The following is a 24,710-nucleotide window of genomic DNA, read 5'->3' as shown; positions in this document are numbered from 1 at the left end:
ATAAAGGTTGGTGATTTACATGTGGCCCCAATAAACAACTCCACGCATGGAAAAACACATGGAAGTGTCCAGAGATTACTGGACAGTCCAAAGTTATGATTGGAGATCCACATCTCTGGGAGCAGAAAATGCTAGATACTAGAAGAATGTAATCCATAAACAGCCGGAAACAAGTCATATATAAGGGCTAGTGAATGGAGAGATAGTTTGTGACCTAACTGGAATAAAAGGAAAGGTGGCAATGGATGTAGTCAAACAGTAAACACCTTGAGATCAGATGGTTAGAAATTTGTACTTGAAGCTGGGCACAGTGGCTCATGCCTGTATAATCCCAGCACTTTGGAAGGCTGAGGTGGGTAGATCAGCTGAGGTCAGGAGTTCGAAACCAGCCTGAACAACATGTTGAAACCCCATCTCTACTAAAAATACAAAAATTAGCCAGGCGTGGTGGTGTACACCTGTAATCCTGGCTACTCAGGAGGCCAAGGCAGGAGAATCACTTGAACCCAGGAGGCGGAGGTTGCAATGAGCCGAGATCGTGCCACTGTACTTCAGCCTGTGCAACAGAGCGAGACTGTGTCTCAAAAACAAAACCAAACCAAACAGAAGTTTGTACTTGAGACACATTATAACAGAGATACCAAAGAGGAAAGGCATCAAAAGAGGAGAAATTGGAAGGACAGGGAAGATTCTTAATTCAAATGACCCTTAAAGATAAATGATGCTATCTGCTACTGTAGGGAAGAGTTGCAGAATTACTATCTCAGAAGTAGAGGCTGTGCCGGTTCCAGAGAATGGTTTACAGTGGGGCAGAGGGTAAAGGCTGTGCTTCAATGTTGTGGCTAAAGCAATGGATAGGAAAACGGATGAGAATGCCAAAAATTGCCTCTCTGTGCTGGAGTTTAGCTACTTTGCCTCCCCCATCACTCTCCACCTTTTTGTATAAGATGCAGTTTTAGATCCTGATACAACTCAGCTTTTGCTTTTTTCCTACAGATTAGGAAATGTGAGTTTCTAGTCCTGGTTTTAACACTAACCAGCTGTGTGGCTTTGGATTAGTCATTCCAGGGCTGAAATAAGAACTTCAGGCTTCTTAAGCCCTGAAAAGATTATGATTTCCCTTCACTGCCTTATATGTACTTCAAAATACAAACAACTTTAAGCCATAGGTATCTAAAGATGTCCTACCAAGTTCTAATGTTTTTTGCATAACTTTGATACCTTTAAACAAATCAACATTTAAAAATACATTTTCTTCATTTTAGTTTCCCTGTTTTGTTAATGCTCAATCTAAGCACATGTTTAGTTTAATTTTTGGATAATCAGGCAGTGGTCAGTTCCACTTTCCTCATCTATGAAATAAAGGTGTCAGACAGGAAGAACTCTAAGATCTCCCCCAGCTTAAGTTTCTGTAATTTCATGACCTCAGATGTATTTTCTATCTGACTTTATCACTATCTTGGCATTGGTGATTTCCAAGTATGAATGGGAAAAAATGTTACCTTTCCACATCCCCTCAATTCCACATACCTGCTAAAAACTATAAACTTTGGTGAGTATCTAGGACATCTGAGTCAAAACAAAAGGATAACTGTGTCTTTTTTTTCAATGTCTAAATCTTACAAAGGGTATATATCTATAATAAGATATGATCATCCGCAAAGTCCTTGACTTACTGGCAGAAACCATTTTGGAAAAACATAAAAGTTGTGACTGATGTAGGATACCTGCCAATAACTTAGGGTATCGAAATTTCCCTTGACCCATCTAGGATTTAGCTTTCCTGCTAATTTCTTCATTTGTCCATTCCTTCGTTTACTCATGATTTACCTACCTTTCATATTTCATAAGGTGAGTCTACCTGTAATATTGTATGAAATTGCTCATGAACAGTTCTCACATCTATGTCTTGACAACTCTCTTGCCACTGCCTTTTGACTTTTCACCTCTGTCCTAAATGGCTATAGTGCCTTGGTTCCCATGCATACTCCGAGACTCTGAGAGGGTGGCAGCAGAGGCTGAAGCTCTCTACAAGCCTGGCTGGGATCTGCCTTTCAGATGGGAGCTGCTCATTATTTGCTGCAAGGTTTATAGAACAGATGTTACAAGGCAGACAAGCAAGCACACACTCCCAGAGCACGCTGCGCCAGGCACGCACACACTCGCCAATACCAATATCAGGAGAGCTGCTGCTGGGGTGATGGAGGGAGTGTGCTCTGAGGGGCAAGGGCTGCTCCGAAGCCCTGCTAATGTCTCTGTGTGGCCATGCTGTATTTTCAGCTTGTCATCATGGCTGGGACAGTGCTGCTTGCCTACTACTTCGAATGCACTGACACTTTTCAGGTGCATATCCAAGGATTCTTCTGTCAGGACGGAGACTTAATGAAGCCTTACCCAGGGACAGAAGAAGAAAGCTTCATCACCCCTCTGGTGCTCTATTGTGTGCTGGCTGCCACCCCAACTGCTATTGTAAGTACAGAAATAGACTTTCCTCTTTATTGTCAGATACCCAAGAATATTTCCTGTCTGCTTTTTCTCCTCTTTCTTCTCTTCCTCAGCATTCACCAGCAGCTTTATCAGTGGCATCCTATTTCAGCCAAAACAGAGTGAATGGAGCTCTGCAGAAAAACTCATTAAAATGGGTCTTGTCTTATATAGGTGGCTTTGGTTTTTCAGTATCTGAATTTTAAAACGACAGTTTTTTTTTAAAGCATGTGAGAATGTTATAAATCAACAGGTATGACTGTAATGTGTTAAGAACAGCTATTGTCCTCTTGAAAAAATATGCTATGAGTTGCATGTATTCAAAAGAGATTCTGAATGTAAGTGCTGGCAGTGATATAACGACTGGAATTAGAGTAGAATAGAATCCCTCAGGCCGGTATCTCCTGCTGTTCTCATTGAACTTCCAGAGAGGCCGGAGATGAGATAAATTGCTTAACCTGAAGCTTGCTATGATTCATCCTTGATGGCTCTGGCTCTGTTCACATTATATCACATTAAATTAAGTTGCAACTTTACCTTCATTTATTTCATTTTCTCTTCCATGAAGCAAAAAGTTGGCCACACAGTCCTCTAGGGAGATTGCTTAACAGCATAAAGTTTGCAGATCTGTGTTACCTGGTCAAGTGATTTAACACTTAGACATTTTAATTTTTATTTTAAAAATGATATTTGGGGGAGTTGTAAGTTAAGTGTTTCTGCCTAAATATGCCATAAGGTCAGATTAGTCAGAATGTGATCTTAGTTCCCATTCCCCTCCTTCTCTTCTGACAGCTGACTCCCCCAACTCTCCCTCCTCCCCTACCTGCCCTCTACTTGGCAGTAATAAAAATACTGACTGGCGTGCCGAGGAATACAGCAATTGCTCAGATACTCAGTTCAAATATTGTTTTTCTGTGCCAATGTTTTGCTTCCTTTCGGATGAGAAATGGAATAGATTTTTGAAGATAAATAATACGGGCATAGTAAATTCTTTTGGCTCATTGATCCCAGGCTCTACAAAGCTCTCCCTTAAATGGTAAGACTGCTATAAGGACTAAGATCAGCATTGATGAGCCACAACCTGATGTATCAGAGGGGCTAAGAAACACAAGCTTTGCTGCCCAGCATACCCGGATTCACATCCTGGCTTTGGGCAAGTCACCTCACTGTTCTCTCCCATATAAAATAAGGACAACTGAATGCTTACCTCATGCGTTGTTGTGGGGCTTAGAAATGACTTAGCACAGTGCCTGGCATTTATGAAGTGGTCAGGAATTGGGAAACCAAAATCCTGGCTGGAACTGCTCTTTGCCCTCTTTGGAATCACAAACCAACTTCCTACTTCTGAAAGGAATGAAATTCCACTGAGAACCCTCATTAAGACCTCTTCTCTCCAGTTCTACAGTGAAGGGAGATATGCCCATTCCCCAGAGGAAGGTTGATGTCTGTACACCTCTTACCAGCCTACAGAATAAGAGAAAGCACAGAAGACACTTTTTCATGTACCTCACAATGTGACACACTCCACACCCCATGTAAAACTAGGAGGTCAGACTGGGTTCTGTCTGGTATGGTTTCATGGTGGCTTTACCTGGAGGCTGCGGACTCAGTCTAGAATTGGGTCCTGGTATCTTCCTGTCTCATAAGCATATCATTTTCCTGTGTTTTCAGACAGGCAGCCTTGAGTGATCCATTGACTTACTAACATATTTCCTCTCTTCTTCCCAGTCCCAGGAAATTTCATTTATCATTGCCTAAGTTCTCCTTTACTTTTTATAATTATAGAGATTGTTTTACATTTTTAAAAATGTAGGAAAAACAAAGGAAATGGATTAATAAAAATTGTGAGCAGCAAGTTAGAATCAGAAAATAGAATTAATAAATTAAATGTACATCTGCCTGGCTAATCTATTCATAGAAAGGCAGACATACAAATACAGTTAAGAAAACATATACTTAAAAGCAAAAATAAATAAAAATATAAACTTAAGACTTGTTTAAGTTGTATGTACAATTCTGTGCCAATAAATGCTTATATCTCAATAATAGCGATGCCTTATATCAAAATTTTTTAAAAAACATGTAGCAAAGCTGAATATATGAATGCCAACAGAATAAAATTTTAAACATGCCAAAATTTATCTCAAAAAATAGTACTCAGGACACATAGCTGTGGAATAGTTTTCCTCAAACATTTGAGGAATAAAAAAATCTCAAACTATATAAAATGTTTCAAGGCCTCTTCATAAATGAAAAACTTTTCCATGCATATTACAAACAAGAAAAATATGGATGTCAAGAACTTGGAAAGTGAGTCTACATAAATACCCACAAAAGCACCCCAAATAGTAACAATAATCTCACTTAGCAGTGTTGATGCAAGCATTTAGAAACAAGCTGGTAGATTTGCCTACATAAGAATAAAAATTTCTATCGGAAGTAAAGACTGCAAAAAAGTTTGCCACATAGGAGACTCAAATGTAAATACCCTTAATACCAAAAAAGATGAGCTTCCCAAAATCAAAATGAGAGAGGACAAGAATAGACAACTAACAACCAGCAATCAATAGACTATGTGCAGATAAATATTTCCAAACTCATCAGTAGGATCCTTTTTTAAAGGATACAGCATTTTTCTCATATAAAATCGGCAAATGTTTTCAAGGAACTTAGTCTATGTTGATGAATGTAGAGACTTTCCTGTGTAATACTAGTCAAAGCATAAACTAATATTTTCTTTCTGAAGAGTAGTTTGTTAAAGATGTATTAAGAGCATAATAAACTTCAGACCCAGTCATTAATTACATTTTCTAGATTTATAAAAATACAAAGATTTGTATATAGGGATGTTCATGTCAGTAATAGTTTTAATAATGAGAAACTTGGAACTAGCTAAATATGCAATCCCAGAAGATTGGTTTAATACATTATGTGCCAGCCATGTTTTTGAAACACCTTAAGTAGTGATGGAACATGTTTGTAATTTAGTATTAGGATTTTTAAGGCCAAAAAATTGTATACAGTATTGTGGGTAAGATCTTTTTCTCTTCCATAAGATAATCTGACCTCATAATTTTCTGCCTGTTTCCCTAGAAAAAGATAATATGTATCAATTATATCACTAGGTAAAATTGAGCCCTTCTTGATGAATTGCATCTATTCTCAGACAATTGTTATAACCTGAGAGACTGCTTCTGCTATGACTTCCAATAACAGTGACTCTGGTAACTTGGCATATCTACTGTGGGACCCTGGAAACTATGCCTATGGAGTTGTTACATCATATATTGACTCCTATAGGGTATGTGGCTTTTCAGCCAGGGTAACTCCTACATCCTCTGAAATGTATGTAGCCTCCACGCACCTGAGCTGTATTGCTCTGCTGGACCACTGCAAGGACATGTGCTAAAGACAAATAGGTAACGCTACCCTGCTGGCAAGTTGTGGTTTCTTCCAAGTGGACCAGCACCAAATGTAGTCTGTGGGTCTGAATATTTAAAAGATATGTTGTAGATAATGCAAGTATAATCCCAAATTTATAATTATTAAAAGGAATAGAAACTAAACATTTTCAACTATTATTTCTGAATGGTAATGTTAGTTTTTCTTCATTTATACTTTTATATATTTCTTTCCAAATTCTACATGAATGCATATTATTTTTAAACCAAAGACATACCTCCAAAACAAATTTTATAGTCTACTTATTTTGGCAATAATTACAAAATGACCAACCTTTAATAAGCCTTGAAAATGGTAATTCTAATAAAAACACACATCACCAGAACTTTACAAAGAATTTTCTCTTCACCTATCAAGTGCTAAGTCTTCTTTCATGTTAAGATTTTCAGCAGAAGCTCTTCTCCAGGCTACAGCTTTTGATCTTATCTCTTCCATTAATTCATTTTCCCCAAATGACACTAATTGAAATGTAGAACAACTGCTCCCATGGAAGTCAAGGTGATACGGTCTGTGGACACAGCGTTAAGCACCTACACTTCTACTCTAGTTCTCAATTAGGAAACCCTGATTCGATTTTTCATTGCTTTGCTTCTCTGGGTGACAAATACGACTGATAATACTGACAAACCCCCAAATATATTCCATCAGTGATGTTCACAAGAATAACATCTTTTAATATACTTATATTGTGCGGGGATGACCTAATTTATCCTCAGAACTGCCAAAGAACATAGAGAAAGTGTGTGATCCAATTTCTTTCATTTTGAGTTGAGACTGTTGAGACTGAAGTTGGTTAGATGATTTGCTGAAGGTTCCACCTAGTTCTGTACATGATTAGACAGCCACTCATTTGGTTCCACTTATTTTTCTCGCAAATGAGTGGCATTGCTAGGAACCAGGGCTGATTGCAGCTGACAGATCAATGGCAAAGAGCAGCATGGCCTTCCTACCCTGCTAATGGTGCTTGATTTTCCCTCAAGACCTAAAAATACATGAACATCAGCAAGATAGAAAACAGAAGAACTTTTCTGATAATACTCAGGGAAGTTTCGTGGGAACAGTTTCCTGGGAACAAGGAGCTGCATTCACTTCTCCGGTCCCATCTTGGTGAGGTATGACCTCTTGCAGCTCCCAAGTGCCCACCTCAGCACACGCCCCTGCTTCTGAGTATGCATCCTCCACTCTCTTCACAATGTAGTCATCTTTTCCCAGGTTTGATAAGACTAGAGAGTCAGGTCTCATTTCACAGCTCTGCTCCCAGTAACTGTGTGACCTCTGATAAGTCATGTTCCCTCTGTGGGTTCAGTTTCCTCATCTGTACCTAAAAGAAAGGGTTAGGCTAAATGATCTCTGAGAACCTACCAGTTCCCGGATTCCATGAAAACTGAAAAAGGAACATTCTGATCGGAAGCTAACATTTGGAGCCTTCCAAACTCCCGAGTCACGACTTTCTTTCTGGAGTTTGATTTTGCACCTCTGTGCTGGATTGTGTTTCACAGAACTGCACAGTTGTTTATTCCTTCTTAAAACCATTTTCTGTTCTCTGTGGAGTATAATGAAGTCGTAACTCCTCTCGGATGATCTGTGAGACACTAATATCAAATCTCAAAAGTGTAGCTCAATGTGGACTTGTCTGTCCTTGGTTTTCTGTGCACCCTCAAGCACATTAACCATGGAAGAACCTAGCACTCTACAGTGCTGCGTGTCTGCAGATAGGCATTAGTGACCCCCATTCACCACTGCAGGGGTGCACAAGAAATGCTTGAGGGGAAAGACTCTGCTGTATTTTCAACCTGTCATTTCCTATTTCTCCTTTTGTGCTTTGCTGTCAGAAAAGATCAGCATCATATTGAGACATGGCCACATGGGATCAACTGCAAAAGGCCAAGGCCACTGCTGTCCCAGATCTTCAGGAAAGGTTAGAGCATGGGGGATTGACTGTGTCCCCGTTTAGCACAAAGTGACAACCTATGCTTGAAAGAAATCTGCAGGGTATGTTCTGACCACCTGGAAACCCTAGCTAACTACTGCCTCGGGCCTTCTGAATAAACTCATACACTCAGAGTCAAAGGAAGAGAGCCTGTTTGGATAAGAGGATTTACTCAGCAGAGAATCTGATTTACCCTCATTTTATCTCAGCCCCAGCAGCACAAGGCATGAAAAAAATGGCTATTAAACCTTTTTTCTTGGCCTCACAACGAAGTGACAGGGGAGTATTTAGTATTGAAGCAGCAGAACGTTTGACTTCCAGCCCAAGGATTGAAATAGCTCACATTTTGTATGCAAGTGTGCACGCATGCATTACAAGACTCATCTAGAATTTCCTAGGAAAGGAAGAGACAAACACAACTTGATAGAAAGGCACAATTTGGAGGAAATTGTGAGTCTTCATTTGGGGGTTTCTGGGCTGTAAGCTCTTCCAGCAAATGTAAAAACCCAAAGCACAGTGCAGATCACAAAGTGGGCTCTCAATAATGCAAGCCTGTTGGCTGGCTGACGAGGGGTGCAGCTGCCGAAGCAAAGGAGACATTGTAGGGTCTTGTACTTCCTCATAATCTGCCTTTTCCAGGCTCTGAACAACCTCATCTGTTGAAACTCTTTATAACGTTTTATAATTCACATCTTTTTCCCTTTTGTACATTATCACATGACTTCCTTTTTTGAAAAAAAAAAAATTTCACCATGACTACATTTTCTTTGTTGCTAATATATTCAGTGTTTATAATTTACATTTTTCTAGAAAAGATTTCTAGATATGCCCATTAATTATTGTGGATTTTTTAAAAAACTTAAATCCACTTTCTCTCCATATGCAGATGACTGCTCCAAATCTCCTTTAGAGATTGTTTTTCTTCTTCTTTTTTTTTTTTTTTGTTAGTATACTTTAAGTTCTAGGGTACATGTGCATAGCGTGCTTTTCTTTTGACATCATTCCACCAAGAGATATGCTTTCCATCTTCAATATACCCCTCCTAATAATTGACGACTAGATGATTATGTTAAGCAACTTGACAATTTGTTTCTTGGAAAGAATATTGTTTGCCTAAAAATATGTGATTTTCAATGCATTTTACTTTTTACTGAAAGCAGTATTTTAGCTAACTCATTTTAAATTCCCATTTCTCTTGTATTCACTGTTCAGAAAAAAAAGATATAAGAGAACACTGTGCTTTGGAAATATATGATACCGCCTTGGTGCTGTATTTTATATCAAGTGTCAACTAAAGACACCTTCTGAATGGGTGGATGTGGCCTCTGGAGTAAGACCAGTAGAGAGGCTTCAGTTTACAAGAACACTTATTATCCCATTTACTGAACTATTTTCAGAATCATCCAAACAGCCTCAGTTCCATTTAAGCCTTGAGCTTTGAAACGCATAGGAAGTGTCTAGAGCTGAATTGCATCAATGTGTAATAAAGCAGAAGTCAAGAGCTCTTGAACTAGCCAAAGCTCAGCAAGTAAGGGGACAGGAAGCTCTCTGCAGATCTGGGGTTATCAATGTGACAGCACTCATCAGGAAAGATTAAAGCAGAGCATGGAGACATTGGCGGTTAGGACTAGCAGCAGGGTCTATAGGTTGAAAATCTCCTGGGTGACTTTTAAACAAAATTTAAAACAAAAACAATTTCTGCCTTCTTGGAGATGCTTATTACTATTGAAGCCTCTCAGGGAGAATATTAGAAGTCTCTAAAAATCCGTAAGACTGAGAGCCCTGAAACTACTTAGAGATTAATATTGGGGAGTGTATAAAGAACTCTCTCCTCTTCCTCAGAGTGTTAGAATATCCAGGGTGTGGTCAAAATTTGATCAGTAGCCTCTGCTGTCGTTTAAGAACCCAAAGTGACAGAGATATTAGGAAATGTGATGACTCTGGGGTGGGCTGTGTCTACTTTGCTTTCAGGGAAGGTAACTTGGTGTGAGGGTAAAGGCCCATGGGATTGTAGAAGGAAATTATGGCTGAAGGAAGAAGCAATTCAAGAAATCATGCTTGCCTTGGAAAGCATAACTGACTGAACTGAGATTGAAGCCCAGTTATGTGAATTCAGTTTCCCTTAACAAGCCCTCTCTTTTTAGCTCCTATCATAATGGCAAAGATGTTGGAAGTAAAAAAAAGCGCCTTAGGGATCCTGTAGTAAAACTTCTTCATTTTACAGATGAGAAACTGACACCCAAACAGGTCAAGCAACTAGTCCAAAATTAAACACCTGGTTAGGGCAGAGCCGAGCTAGAATTACACTATATTTCCTTACTCCAGGACTAGGCACAGTGATTTCTTTCTCTTGTTTCAACACACATTCTTGCCTGGGTAGATGACCAAGTACAAACAGAAAACAGGATATGTATATATTGCTTTTACATTCACTTTTTAATTATCTCAACAACTATGTAATATAGTCACTATGTTCACATTCGAATCATTAGGAAAACAAAAACTGAACCTCAAAAAGTTTCCATTACTTACCCAACGTCACACATCAATAAATGAAAGAGCTGAGATTTCAACTCCAAAGCCCACATTCAGGAAACAGCAAAAACGTCAATATTGCCCAGTACTAGAGCTACAACTAGCATATGTATGACCTCAAAATATGTATTCCAGGAATTCTAAATGCCCTTTTAAATTGCAACTACATAAAACATGCAGTGAAATTTCCTTACAATATAAAATCATAATGTATCTTTCAATGACTAGTTTTTTCCACAGACTGTTTATATTCTGAAATCTAAAAACTTCCTCTAAACTTTTTGTATTTATATCAGTTATTGATTGCATACCACATATTTTTTAAAATATTTGTGAAGAAGAGGGATGGAGCAAGATAGTGGAATAGTACTATCCAGTATTCATACCCCTCCAACTGAAATATCAACTTGAACAACTATCCATGCACTAAAATATTAATGCCTTCACAAGAGCTAAGGAAACCAGGTGAGAGATCAGGGTAACTGGTTGAAGCACAATAATAATAAAAGTTGCATTGAAAATGGTAGAAAGGAAAGTTATATATTACCTGCACCACCCCTCCCCCAACCATCACAACACTAAGAGAGACACTATCCACTTGGGGTAAAGAGAGGAGTATGAGAACAGGACTTTGCCTTGGACCCCAACCCTGGGCCCACCACAGTAAAATCCATCATCAGGCAGGCTGGCAGGCACCCACAGTCCCTGACTGCAGAGTAGTACCCACAAACTGAGTCCCAGTGCTGGGTGGGACCATGTAGTCCCAGACTTCAATCCTGAGAGGCAGATTTGATCTCTGAATTGTACTACCACTGGCTTTACTTCAGTGTCTATAGGATCTGGACAGGCCTAAGCAGCCCCAGGTTTTGGGCACACCTCACGCCTGTAGTGACCCTGGGATTCAGAACCAAGCTCAGTGGCCTGCCCAAACTCTCTGAATGGGCTGTTGAAGAGCTTATCCAGACAAAGCCAATTTGCAAAGACTGGAATAAGTACCTACTTCTACAAATGTGTATACATCAATACACAGCCCCAAGAACAATCAGTATAACATGACATCACCAAAGGGACAAAATAAAATACTGCTAACTGACCCTAAAGAAATAGAGATGTTTCAACTCACTGACAAGGAATTCAGAATAACTGATTTTTAAGGAAGTTCAATGAACTTCAAGAAAATATAGAAGAACAATGCAAGTAAATGAGGAAAACAATAAGTGAACAGAATGAGAAATTTAACATTATATTGGACATTACATTTAGCATTATATAATTATAAAGGGGTTAATTCAGTAAGAGAATATAACAATTGTAAATACATATGTACCCAGCACTGGGGCATGCAAATATGCAAAGCAAAAAATTGTTAGAGCCAGAGAGACAGACCTCAATGCAAAAATAGCTAGAGATTTCACCACTCCACTTTCAGCATTGGATAGATAGTCCAGACAGAAAATCAATAAAGGAACATTGATTTCAATATGTACTATAGACCAAATGGACTTGATAAAACATTTCACCCAATGGCTACACAATACATATTCTCTTCCTTAGCACATAGATTATTCTCAAGGACAGGTAATATCTTAGTACATTAAAAAGTCTTAAATTAAAAAAAATTGAAATCATATCAAGTATATTCTCTGACCACAATGGAATAAAACTAGAAATCAATAATAAGAGGAATGTTGGAAACTATAAAAACACATGGAAATTAAACAATATGCTCCTGAATGACCAGTGGATCAATGAATAAGAAGGAAGTTAAGAAATATCATGAATCAAATGAAAATAGAAACACAACATACCAAAATGTATGGAATTGAGTAAAAGCAGTACTAGGAGGGAATTTTATAGCAATAAACCCCTACAGCAAAAAGGTAGAAAAACATCAAACAAACAATCTAATGATACATCTGAAAGAACTAGAAAAACAAGGGCAAACCAAACCCAAAATTATGAGAAGAAATGAAATATATAAAACAATACAAAAGATCGATGAAATGAAATGTTGGTTTTTTTCAAAAGATAATTGACAAACATTTAGCCAGACCAGACAAAAACAGATGACTCAAATAAAATCAGAGATGAAAAAGGAGACATTGCAACTGATACCACAGAAATTAGAAAGATGCTTAGAGACTACTGTGAGCAGCTATAGGCCAATGAATTGCAAAACCTAGAGAAAATGGATAAACTCTAGACATATAAAACCTACCAAGATTGAACCATGAAGAAATCCAACACTTGAATAGACCAATAACAAGTAATAAGATCGAAGTCATAATAAAAAGTTTTTCAGCAAAGAAAAACCCAGGACCTGATGGTTTCACTATTGAATTTTACCAAACATTTAAAGAAGAACTAATAACAATTCTACTCAAACTGTTCTGCAAAATAGAGGAGCAAAGAATACTTCCAAACTTACTCTATGAGGCCACTATTGCCCTTATACCAAAACCAAAGACACATCAAAAAAAGGAAAAGTACAGGCCAATATCCCTAATGAACAAGAGTGTAAAAATCTTCAACAGAATACTAGCAAACAGAATTCAACAACATATTAAAAAGATCATTTATCATAGCCAAGTGGGATTTATCCCAAGGATGCAAGGATTGTTCAACATATTCAAATCAATCAGTGTGCTATATCATCAGAATGAAGAAAAAAATGATCATTTCCATTAATGCTGAAAAAAGTATTTGATAAAATTCAGCATCCTTTCATAATAAAAATCTCATAAAACTGAGTATAGAAGGAACATACCTCAACATGATAAAAGCCATATGAAACAGACTCACAGCTAATACCGTACTGAATGGGCAAAAACTGAAAACCTTTCCTCTAAGATCTGGACCATGATAAGGAATCCCACTTTCACCACTGTTACTCAATATAGGACTGGAAGTGCTAGCTAGATCAATCAGACAAAAGAAAGAAATAGCATCCAAACTGGACAGGAAGTCAAATTATCCTTCCTTGCGGTCTATATGATCTTATATTTGGAAAAACCTAAAGACTCCACCAAAAAAAAAAAAAACTATTAGAACTGATAAATGAATTCAATAAAATTGCAAGATACAAAATGAACCAACCAAAAATGGTAGCATTTCTATATGCCAACAATGAACAATTTGAAAAGGAAATCGAGAAAATAATCCTATTTATAATAGCTACAAATAAAATAAAATACCTAGGAATAAATTTAATCAAATAAGTGAAAGAGCTTTAATTTAATCAAATAAGTGAATGAAACTCTAAAACACTGATGCAAAAAATTGAGGACACAAAAAATGGAAAGATATTTCATATTTGTGGATTAGAAGAATATTGTTAAAATGCCCACACTACCCAAAGTGATCCACAGATTCAGTGCAATTCCCATAAAGATACCAATGATGTTCTTCAAAAAAATAGAAAAATAATTCTGACATTTATATGACATCACAAAAGACCCAGAATAGCCAAAGCTTTCTTGAGCAAAAATAACAAAACTGGAAGAATCATATTACCTGACTTCAAATTATACTACAGAGCTGTAGTAACCAATACAGCATGGTGCTGCCATGAAAACGGACACATAAACCAATGGAACAGAATAGAGAACCCAGAAATTAATAAAATAAGAAGAAATAGAGACTAGAAAAACAATAGAGAAGAACAAAATGAAGAGTTGCTTTTTTGAAAAGATAGACTAAATTTACAAAACTTTAAGAAAAAAGAGAAGATTCAAAATCAGAGATGAGAAAGGAAACATTACAACTGATACTACAGAAATACAAAGGATAATATTAGACTATTATGAACAATGATACACCAACAAATTGGATAACCTAGAAGAAACAGAAAAGTTTCTGGATACATACACACTCCCAAGATTAAATCATGAAGAAATAGAAATTCCAAACAAACTAATAACAAGTTAGGAGATTGAATCAATAATATACAGTCTCCCAGCAAAGAAAAGCCCAGGAGCCGACAGCTTTGCTGCTGAATTCTACAAAACCTTTAAAGTAAAACTGATATAAAACCTTTTCCAGCTTTCTCCCAAAAAAATTGAAAGGGAGGGACTACTTCCAAATTCATTTTACAAGGTCAGCATTACCCTAATACCAAAGCCAGAGAAGGACACAACAACAACAATACTGGTCAACATTCCTGATGAACATCGATACAAAGATCCTCAAAAAACCTAACAAATCAAACTTAACAGACATTTTAAAAGACCATTTACCATGATCATGTGGGATTCATCCCGGGGGGCAAGGATGGTTCAACATACACAAATCAATAAATGTAGTACATCACTTTAAAAGAATGAGGAACAAAACCTATATGAGTATTTCAATAAATGCAAAAAAAGATTTTACAAAATTCACCATCCTTTTATGATTTAAAAAACCCTCAACAAATTAGGTATAAAGAAGTGTAACTCAATACAATAAAGGCCATATGTGGTAAACCCACAGCTAAATTCATATTCAATGAAGAAAAGTTGAAAGGTTTTTCTGTAAGATGAGGAGTAAGACAAGGGTAACTCTCACCACTTCTATTCAACATAGTACTAAAAGTCCTAGCCACAGCAATTTGGCAAGAGAAAGAAAGACAAGACATTCAAATTAGAAGCAAAAACATTAAGTTGTCCTTGTTTGCATATGACATCTTATATATAGAAAACCCTGAAGACTCTACTGAAAAACTGTTAGAATAAATTAGTTCAGTACATTTGCAGGATAAAAAACAAAATACAAAAATCAGTAGCATTTCTATATATTAACTACAAGCTATCTGAAAAAAATTAAATAATAATCCTATTTATAATAGCTACAAAAATAGTTAGGAATAAACTTAACCAAAGAGATGAAAAGTATCTGCAATGAAAACTATAAAATATTGATAAGGGAAATTGAAGAGGATGCAAAAGAATGTAAAGATATTCTATGTTCATGGATTGGAAGAATACTGTTAAAATGTTTAATACTACCTGAAGCAATCTATAGATTCAACTTAATTGCTACCAAAATAGCAATGACGTATTTTTTTATAGTGATGGGATCTCACTATGTTGACCAGGCTAGTCTTGAACTCCTGGCCTCAAGCAATTCTCCCATCTCAGCCTTCCAAAGTGCTAGGATCACAGCCATGAGCCACCACATCCAGCTATCAATGATATTTTTCACAGGATAGAAAAAACAATCCTAAAATTCATCAATCAAAAAAGACCTAGAATAGCCAAAGCAATCCTGAGCAAAAAGAACAAATCTGGAGACATCACACTACCTGACTTCAAAATATACTACAAAGCTATTAGTAACCAAAATAACATGGTACTGGCATGTAAAGAAAGACCAATGGAATAGAAGATAACCCAGAAACAAATCCACACATTTATAGCCAACTGATTTTCAACAAAGGTGTCAAGCACACACAATGGGAAAAGGTCAGTCCATTAAAAAACTGTGTTAGGAAAACTGGCTATCCATATGCAGAAGAGTAAAATTAAACCTTTATCTCACAACATACACAAAAATCAACTCAAAATGGATTAAATACTTAATTGTAATACCTAAAACAATGAGGTCTTACGTAGAAGAAAAGCTTCATGACATATGTCTGGGCAATGATTTTCTGGATATGAACCCAAAAGCACAGGCAACAAAAGCAAAAAATAGACAAATGGGATTACATCAAACTAAAATGCTTCTGCACAGTGAAGAAAACAAGCAACAAAGTGAAGAGACAACCTACAGAATGGGAAAATGTATTTGTAAACCATATGTCTAATAAGGGTTAATATCTAAAATATAAGGAAATCAAACAACTCAATAGCAAGACAACCCAATTTAAAAATGAAGAAAAGGCCTAAATAGACAAAAAAATTAAAAGACAAATGCCCAACAAATATATGAAAAAAATGCTCAATATCACTAATCATCGGGGACATGCAAATTAAAACCACATTGAGATATAATCTTATACCTGTTAGAATGGCTATTATCAAAAGATGAAAGATAAGTATTGGTGAGAATATGGAGAAAAGGTAACCCTTGCATATTGCTGGTGGAAATGTAAATTAGTACAGCCATTATAGGAATCCATATGGAGGTTCCTCAAAAAATTAAAAATAGAATTGCCATATGATCTAGTAACAGTCTATATACCACTACTGGGTTTATATACAAAGGAAATGAAATAAGTATATCAAAGAGATATCTGCACTGCCATATTATTGCAGCATTATTCCCAATAGCCAAGATATGGAATCTGCCTCAGTGTCTGGATTTAAAAAGATGTGATATATATGCCATTAAAAAGGAAATTCTGTCATTTGTGACAAGATGGATAAAACTGGAGGACATTAAGTGAAATAATCCAAGCACAGAAAGACAAATACTGCATGATCTCACTTGTATGTGGAATCTACAAAAGTTGATCTCATGAGAGGAATAAGTTCAAGAGATCTATTACACAATACTGTAGCTATAATTAATAAAATATATTATTGAAAAATGCTGAGTGAATATTAAGTGTTTGCACTATGTAAGATCATGCATATGTTAATTAGCTAGATTTATTAATATCACAGTGTACATACCCTTTAGTGCATCAAGTTGTACTCAATAAATACCTACAATCTTATCTGTTGAGTTTTAAAAAATAAAATTTATGAAGGAACACAGCCTAAAAGATAACATGCCAAACTGATGCACTGTGTTTCAGAGTTATTTGGTTTACATTTTGGTTTTCATATTCAAAAGATAACTTTATCAAGATAGAACAGTTATCTTAATTACTTAAAGTATAGTCACTATCATCTGAAGGTCATGTGTCAGTTGGGATTATAGCTGGCGTAAGTTGGGGGATGAGAAATGGACCAATGATATCCATTTGCAGTTCATTCACTGCCAGATCTTGTTTGGCCTTGACCATTTCTCACTGGAGAATACACTCATTTGCCATGAGTGTTACGGTGTTTGTTATCCAACAATCAGAAAGACCAAAATTAGGCAAGGCAACCAAGTCTGAACATATGGAGAGTCCCACATGACCCAGATGCTCTCTCAGCAGAGTAATAGATTGAGGCAAAGTGAGGTGGCAAAGGTACAGATGGAGGACCCCCGCCATTGCCAAAACCAGAATCACAAGTCTGCCATAGTGAGCAAAACAACATCCAATGTGGGCTAAAGGCTTGGCATAAAGAAGAAAGACCCCTTACCTTCCTGGCTTCTTTCTCTCTCTTCAAGCAGAATTGGGCTCTGTATGAGATTATGGGACCTAGTGAATGGACCATCCTATGTGTCAGCAAAATACAGGAAAATGAACATCTCTGAAGCCTACTCATTTGCATGTGAGAGCTGGATTGTTTCATAAGCATATTTTATGTTCATCACACTTTTAACTGAAAGCTAGGAATATCTCATTACATTTTAATTATAAAATGACCCACTTCTTCCCTTCCTGTATTTCTTATACAAACATTATCACTTAATATAATCCAGGCCTTATGCCAATAACTAGACAGATTAGTATATACCCTTGCTCCGATTTTTCTTTTATGCTCCATATCTCATTTGCTCTTTGATTGTTGTTGGCTGACAGTAATAATCCTTATACCACTTATCACTTTTGACATGAGAGTATTAGGACATTTTACTTATGAATTTGAGTCCCAGCTCTGTTGCATAAGTTCTCTTTAGCCTGTTATACTTTGGTGTGCTTTTGTTTAGATCTGTGTGTGTACACACTCGTATGTTTTAATGAAGATAGGTTGTGTGTAAATTTTGTCACTATCTTGTTTTTTTATCCCCTTGTGTAAGTATTGAAAAGCCTCACTGAATGGAGAATTTCTAGTATTTGTATTTTCTGTAGATTAGGAAATGGGCTTCTGAAATCACTGAGACAAACAATGCTTCTTTTTTCTTATTATCTCATGTGTTTGTCACTCTCCCACCTCCTTGGTTTATTTTGTAATCATGTGTGATTTCTTTTTTTTTGAGACAGAGTCTCGCTCTGCCCCCAGGCTGGAGTGCAGTGGCTGGATCTCAGCTCACGGCAAGCTCCACCTCCCGGGTTCACGCCATTCTCCTGCCTCAGCCTCCCGAGTAGCTGGGACTACAGACGCCCACCACCTCGCCCGGCTAATTTTTTTGTATTTTTAGTAGAGACGGGGTTTCACCGTGTTAGCCAGGATGGTTTCGATCTCCTGACCTCGTGATCCGCCCGTCTCAGCCTCCCAAAGTGCTGGGATTACAGGCTTGAGCCACTGCACCCGGCCTCATGTGTGATTTCATGACATTTCCAAAGGGGGGAAAAAAGTCTTTCCTACTCTTTTACACAGTCAATACAACACTTCTAACCCAGATGTGGATATATTTCTCTCCAATGCAAACCAGTTCTCCAACTGGCGCCCTTTAATTCATCTCTATTCTGACACTGTCTACCCGGAATTGGTGTTGGATGCTATAGATTGAGGGCTTGATCTTACAAGACTGCCTCTATTTCTAACACCACTTACAAGTAATAATCTGTCACCTATACTTCTGACCAACCAACTATAAACTGAGGTTCCCACAACCCCCTCCACTGGTTCCATTAATTTGCAAAACAACTCACAGAACTCAGGGAACAGCCAGATGGAAGAGATGGATAGAGCAAGGTATGTGAGAAGGGGCACAAAGCATCCATGCTGTCTCAGGACTCACCACCCTGTGGGTACTTCCCTGTGTTCATTAATGAAGAACTTCCCTGAACCCAGTCCATTTGGCGTTTTAATGGAGGCTTCATTTTGTAAACACAATTGATTAAATCACTGGCTACTGGTTATTGACTCAGCCTTCAGCCCCCTTTTTTCTCCCCAGAATTGAGAGTGGGGCTGAAAGTTCCAACCCTCTAAGCACATGGTTGGTTCCCCTGGCAACCAACCCCTACCCTTAGGCTACCCAGAACTCACCAAGTTGTCTCATTAGAACAAAAGATGATCCAATCAATCACATAGGGAATTACAAAGGCCTTAGGAGCTCTGTTTCAGGAACTGGGGACAGAAACCTATATGTATACACATCTTATGTCATATCACATTATGATTTGTTTGTATTTCCCTACTAGGTATGTGTCCACTTCTGTGTCTCCAGTGCTGGCACAATGCCAGGCACAGAGTGGGTGTTCCCCTCCCCCAAATTGTTGAGAACTACATGAATAAATAAATAAATTTACTATAAAAGGGACAGTTTATTCTCTGATTGTTATTTATTCTTAAGCAATACAGCCAGAATTCTGGGATTTCTGGCACATAGTGCAGTCTTCCTCAAGTGTTCATCTTCAGGGCAATTAAAGTTGGAGTGTTCTATCAAAAAGTAAATCTTTTAAGGATTCAGTGTCATATTTATTCCAACAAATATTTCACTTCCAAGATTAGGCTGTAGAAAACAACAAAAACAGATATTGCCCCTACTGTATACCAGGTTCTGTTCTAGGCATTGTACAAGGAAGGACAAAAGTTCTGCCCTTGAAGACATCACAGACAAATGGAGAGGGACATACAAACAGTAATCCCATTCATTGGGCAGATGTCGGGCTAGAGATCTGTATAGTGCACTATGGCAGTGACAGGGCAGCCTCTTAATTTTCCTACAGGGCCTGACAAAGTCTTCCCCACTAAGGTGAACACATTTTCATTAGGTCTGAAAAGTAATGGAAATCACTGTTTCTTAAGTCTGCTTCATTAAACCTATCTTCTCAAGGACCTTCTTTAACTTGATATGCTTATTTTCATTCAACACTGACCAACTACTGTGTAACTTTACACTGGTCTGGGCTCAGGATGCAACCAAGAATAAGACAAGCAGGACATCCCATAACTAAGAAAAACAATATTATGTAATTATTTGTGATAAGAGCTAGAAACGAGAAACACAAGTTAAGAGATTCATGTATAATTAAAATACCTAATCTAGTCTGCAAGAGCAGGGAAAGTTCCCTCAAGGAAATACTATTTCATTTACCCAATCATGTGTGAATTTATCCCCATCTGTTCACTGAGATGAAAAACAGTAGTGTAGTGCCATCATATATATTAGGGACAAACAAAGCCCCTTGGCACTGTATTTTGGCAGCGATAGGTCTTATGCGAAAAGAGAGAGGGCTGAGTTCCAGAAACTATTCAAATACTTTTATATAGTAGAGCATCAATTCATTGTTAATTCCAAGGGATATTAGGCACAGAATATTTCTAACTCTGCACAACCATAGGCACAGGCATCTCCTGCCAAGGTGATCCATGCTGGGTCATTGTTTGCCTGTTTGACTCCGAATTCTATTTTTCCTGACTACTTTCCACCCCAGTTCTTACTTGCTTGGCTCCCTCTGTGCCAGTGCCAAGCCACTATCCCACCTGCAACCCACATATGCCTTGCTTCTGTCTTGTACCTCACTGGCCCTTCCTTGTGGATTTCTCTGATTCAACCAATAACACCATGGTACCATGTGTTAATTCCACACATCTGCTCTATTTCTGCTGAGGCTGATGCTGAACTGAAACCCAAGGAAGTCTTGTTACTTTTAGAGTGTGACAGAGCTGTAAAGTAAGATCTTCAGATCTAAAATCTAAGGACCATTTTGTTTAGTTAAAAAACATCTGGCCAAGATGTAGTCATAATAAATGTATGGCTAAGACTAAATATTACTAAAGTTTTTAAAACAGCATTCTATCAAAATAATTAAAGTAGCTTATGACTATTATAATCATCTTAGCCTGTACATTGAATGACTTTTCTATTTTTCAGTGGTTTTTCTGTTTTTTTCTCCCTTCCCCATTTTCTCTCTAATGTCAATTTGAACCAGCACTGTCCATTTCAAGGTCACATCATCCAGATTTAGGACAATTCCAGGGAAGTTGGTCATGAATTAAGGAGAACTCCAAAAGCCTTGCTGAGCTACAGAGATGCCAAGGGCCTTGTTGCTTATAAGAGCAAGAATCTTTTAAGCCACAGAAAATGTTCAGTCTACTTTCTTTCCTTTTAAATAAAATTAAAATTAAAATTAAAAAGAAAGAGAAGGAACCAATCACATTTCAGATTCCAGGCAGGGGTAGGAGCAAAATTACAAATGTTAGTGGCCCTCAGCTGGAGGAACTCAGTGTCTTTAGGATGAACTGAGATTTTCCATGTCATGGGGTAAGAACCATAATAGATGTCTGGATCAAGTACTCTTCGCAGAGGAAGCAAAAGGCCCTCCTGTAAATAGAAAAGGCATCTTTTACATATCTAACAAGCAGCAGAGTCTCCTAGCCATGGGATCCATTTGGCATTAGGGATGAAAACTGACTTTCCTGGAGGAGAGAAATCCCCTTCTACCCAGGAGCTTTGGCTTCTTAGCACTTTGTCCTTGTAACATGTATAAGACCTAAACTGATTTTATAAGATCTTTGTATGTGTTCCTCAGTAGATTATATACTCATGGAGGTTATAAGTCTTTTATCATCTTGGAATCTGCCTCCTCAGTGATATTACAAAGTGCTTTGTAATAATAGTAGTAATAATGATGACAATGTTAATGCAGTTGTAATTGATTTCATAACAACTTCACCCTCTTATGTAATATAGTACATATTGTGGTGATATTCTAACCAGTTCATGCATATGCATATATGTGTGCATATTTATTAAACCTATAGACAGACACTGTTATCATGTTTATACAGATAACTGAGGCATAGAAATGTTAATTAGTCCAAGGTCATCAGAACTAATAAATCACAAACCCCAGCTTTGAGGCCAAGAAACCCTGACTTCAGAGTTCTCCCTGTTAACCACTACACTTGTCCATGGTAATGACTTAATAAAAATATTTCTAAATATTTCTTAATATTGAGAACAGAGAAAACAAAACAGGTTAAATTCAGCATGTTTTAAATGCTAAATACATATGCTGTTAAAGTTTGAGGTAGAACAGTGTAGTGGAAATAGAACTATAGGCCACATTCTAGAGATGCTTCTGATGCTATCTGGCTGTGTGTGTCTGAGTTCCTGAAACTAATTAAAGGGAGAAGAACAACTTTATAAATGATTCCAGTTTTGAAATTTTATATTTAATTGCTGTTACCCATGTGCCTTTAATTATGTCATCATCTTTACCCATCTAAACAGATATTCCAGCATGATAGGAGAAATATAAGGTATGGGAATTAAAACATTAATAATTTTCTCTAAAATCACAGGTCTATGTACAGCAAAGAAGATCATCTATGAGGTCACATTCTTCTGGGGAAATGTTAAAATTAGGATGAGGAAAAATCAAAATGGCATATGAATAGTGGGAAGTGTGGACTTTGGAATCCAATTGATGTGTAAACTAATTCCTGTGCCCCTATGCACCATCCATATGCTTTGGAGGGCAAATTACCTAAACTTGCTGAACTTTCACTCCTCAACAGTAAAGCAAGGATAATTAGGCCTACAGGAGGGATCTTGTGAGCGTGAAAATACTGTGCTGAAGTGCCTAACACCCGGTATTTAATGGATGATGGTAATTAACATTTTACTCTTCTTTGATGAGTCTCAATCTTCAGTTATGGCAGTGTCATTATTCATGAAAACTTGTCTCCTGACAATTCCTTGTTTTAAATGGGAATACACTGTGCTGGGTGCTATAAGGATACTAAAGAATTATTAAGATATAGTCCCTGCTATTAGGGAGCTTCCAATCTACATAAGGGTGTTCTGATTTAAAGGGTAATACATATATTTATTAGTTTTAACAAGAGAGAGATGCCTATAATAAAGAAGGGAGAGTCAACCAGTTCAGGGTAGGAGAAATATATCTGAGGCAAATATGATCAAATAAGAATTCAGAATGTAAATAATCATAATGGCACATAATAAAGTAATGCAGTTAAGTAAAGTCCTCACTTAATATTGTGGATAGGTTTTTGGAAACTGCACGTTTAAGCAAAACAATGTGCTATATAACAAAACTAATTTTACCATAGACTAATTGATATAAACAAGAGTTAAATTCTTACAGCATAAAGTATGGCATTTCACTTAAAGTTCCAGTCTTCAAAAACCTACTGGTATAAAGTGAGGTCTTACTGTAACCTCTTGTAATGTGTGTATATAATAATGCCTCCTTGGACACATTGGCAGTCTGAATCATTCCTTATCATTGCAACTCACACAGAAATAAAAAAGAATTCAATCCCAGCATGAACCTTGTCATAAATTCTATTACAATTTATTTCAATTTGTTTCCATGTGACCTTAGAATTTAATATTATATGCTGAAACTCTACCTGAAATGATCAATTATCACTTTCTCTAATTCTTTTGAAGTGTTAAATGCAAATTACTGTCTAATTCAACATCTCTCCCCAACACCTTTTAAAAGGATTGTGGGTCCTCAACAGTTTTGTTTTGTTTTTAAAGTCACGGGCCTCTCTTATCAAACAGATCTCCAACTTGACATTTCTTAAACATTCTTTCCCTAGATTTTTATTGGTGAGATATCCATGTATTTCATAAAATCAACAAGAGAATCCCTGATTGCTCAGGAGAAAACAATTCTGACCGGAGAATGCTGTTACCTGAACCCCTTACTTCGAAGGATCATAAGATTCACAGGTGAGTACAACACGGTGCTGAACTAAGCTCTCACATAAAAGTAAAGTTACTAAAGGCAATCACTAGATAAAATAAGCTATGGAAGTATCAACATTAAAAGCAAGGGCTGTTTTGGGGATTTTCTAAGTGCAGAAATTGAGCCTGATCCTACTGCCACATCAAATTTTTGACCCTTGAAGTGGTACTTCTTAAATTGTCTTATGAATGATTTCAACTGATTTTCCCCACACACAGTAGTTACCTGAGATTCCCCTGGACGTATGTTTTAATATTGACTGGATATTGCTATACACCTTTTGGCAGAGTCAGGCAAGGGGTTGGGGTGAGAGAGCATCAGGGGACACCAGTAAAATAAATTTAGAAATAATCAAATTTCCCGACAGAGATTTCCCATCCAGTAATTTTGTTATGCAGGGAATTTAACAAAGAGTGGGAAATCTCAGCCATCAGGTTCTTGAAAATAATGCCTTTTCGAAGTTGGAAAGCAAATGCTTTTATTAGTGTTCATGATAGAGAATAATGAAGGCATATTCTACATCCCTCCTTCTAGGAATTTTATGAAAAGTGAGGTGCTAGTGATTAATAATTGCAGTTATGGCCGGGCGCGGTGGCTCAAGCCTGTAATCCCAGCACTTTGGGAGGCCGAGATGGGCGGATCACGAGGTCAGGAGTTCGAGACCAT

General features: G+C 37.3%; 1 protein-coding gene across 1 annotated transcript in view; it reads left to right on the top strand.

The window, feature by feature from the left end:
* Nucleotides 1–24,710, top strand: part of LOC105518160 (lipid phosphate phosphatase-related protein type 1) — a 317,174-nt gene that overhangs the window by 260,001 nt on the left and 32,463 nt on the right. The window contains exons 3-4 of the mRNA XM_011951029.1: nt 2,281–2,469; nt 23,896–24,028. Coding sequence (XP_011806419.1) covers nt 2,281–2,469; nt 23,896–24,028 — 322 coding nt within the window. The remainder of the gene's footprint in view (nt 1–2,280; nt 2,470–23,895; nt 24,029–24,710) is intronic.

The sequence above is a fragment of the Colobus angolensis genome, unplaced genomic scaffold, assembly GCF_000951035.1.
Source record: "Colobus angolensis palliatus isolate OR3802 unplaced genomic scaffold, Cang.pa_1.0 Scaffold313, whole genome shotgun sequence".
In the NCBI taxonomy this organism is placed as follows: Eukaryota; Metazoa; Chordata; class Mammalia; order Primates; family Cercopithecidae; genus Colobus; species Colobus angolensis.
This window is presented reverse-complemented; position numbering and strand designations above follow the sequence as displayed.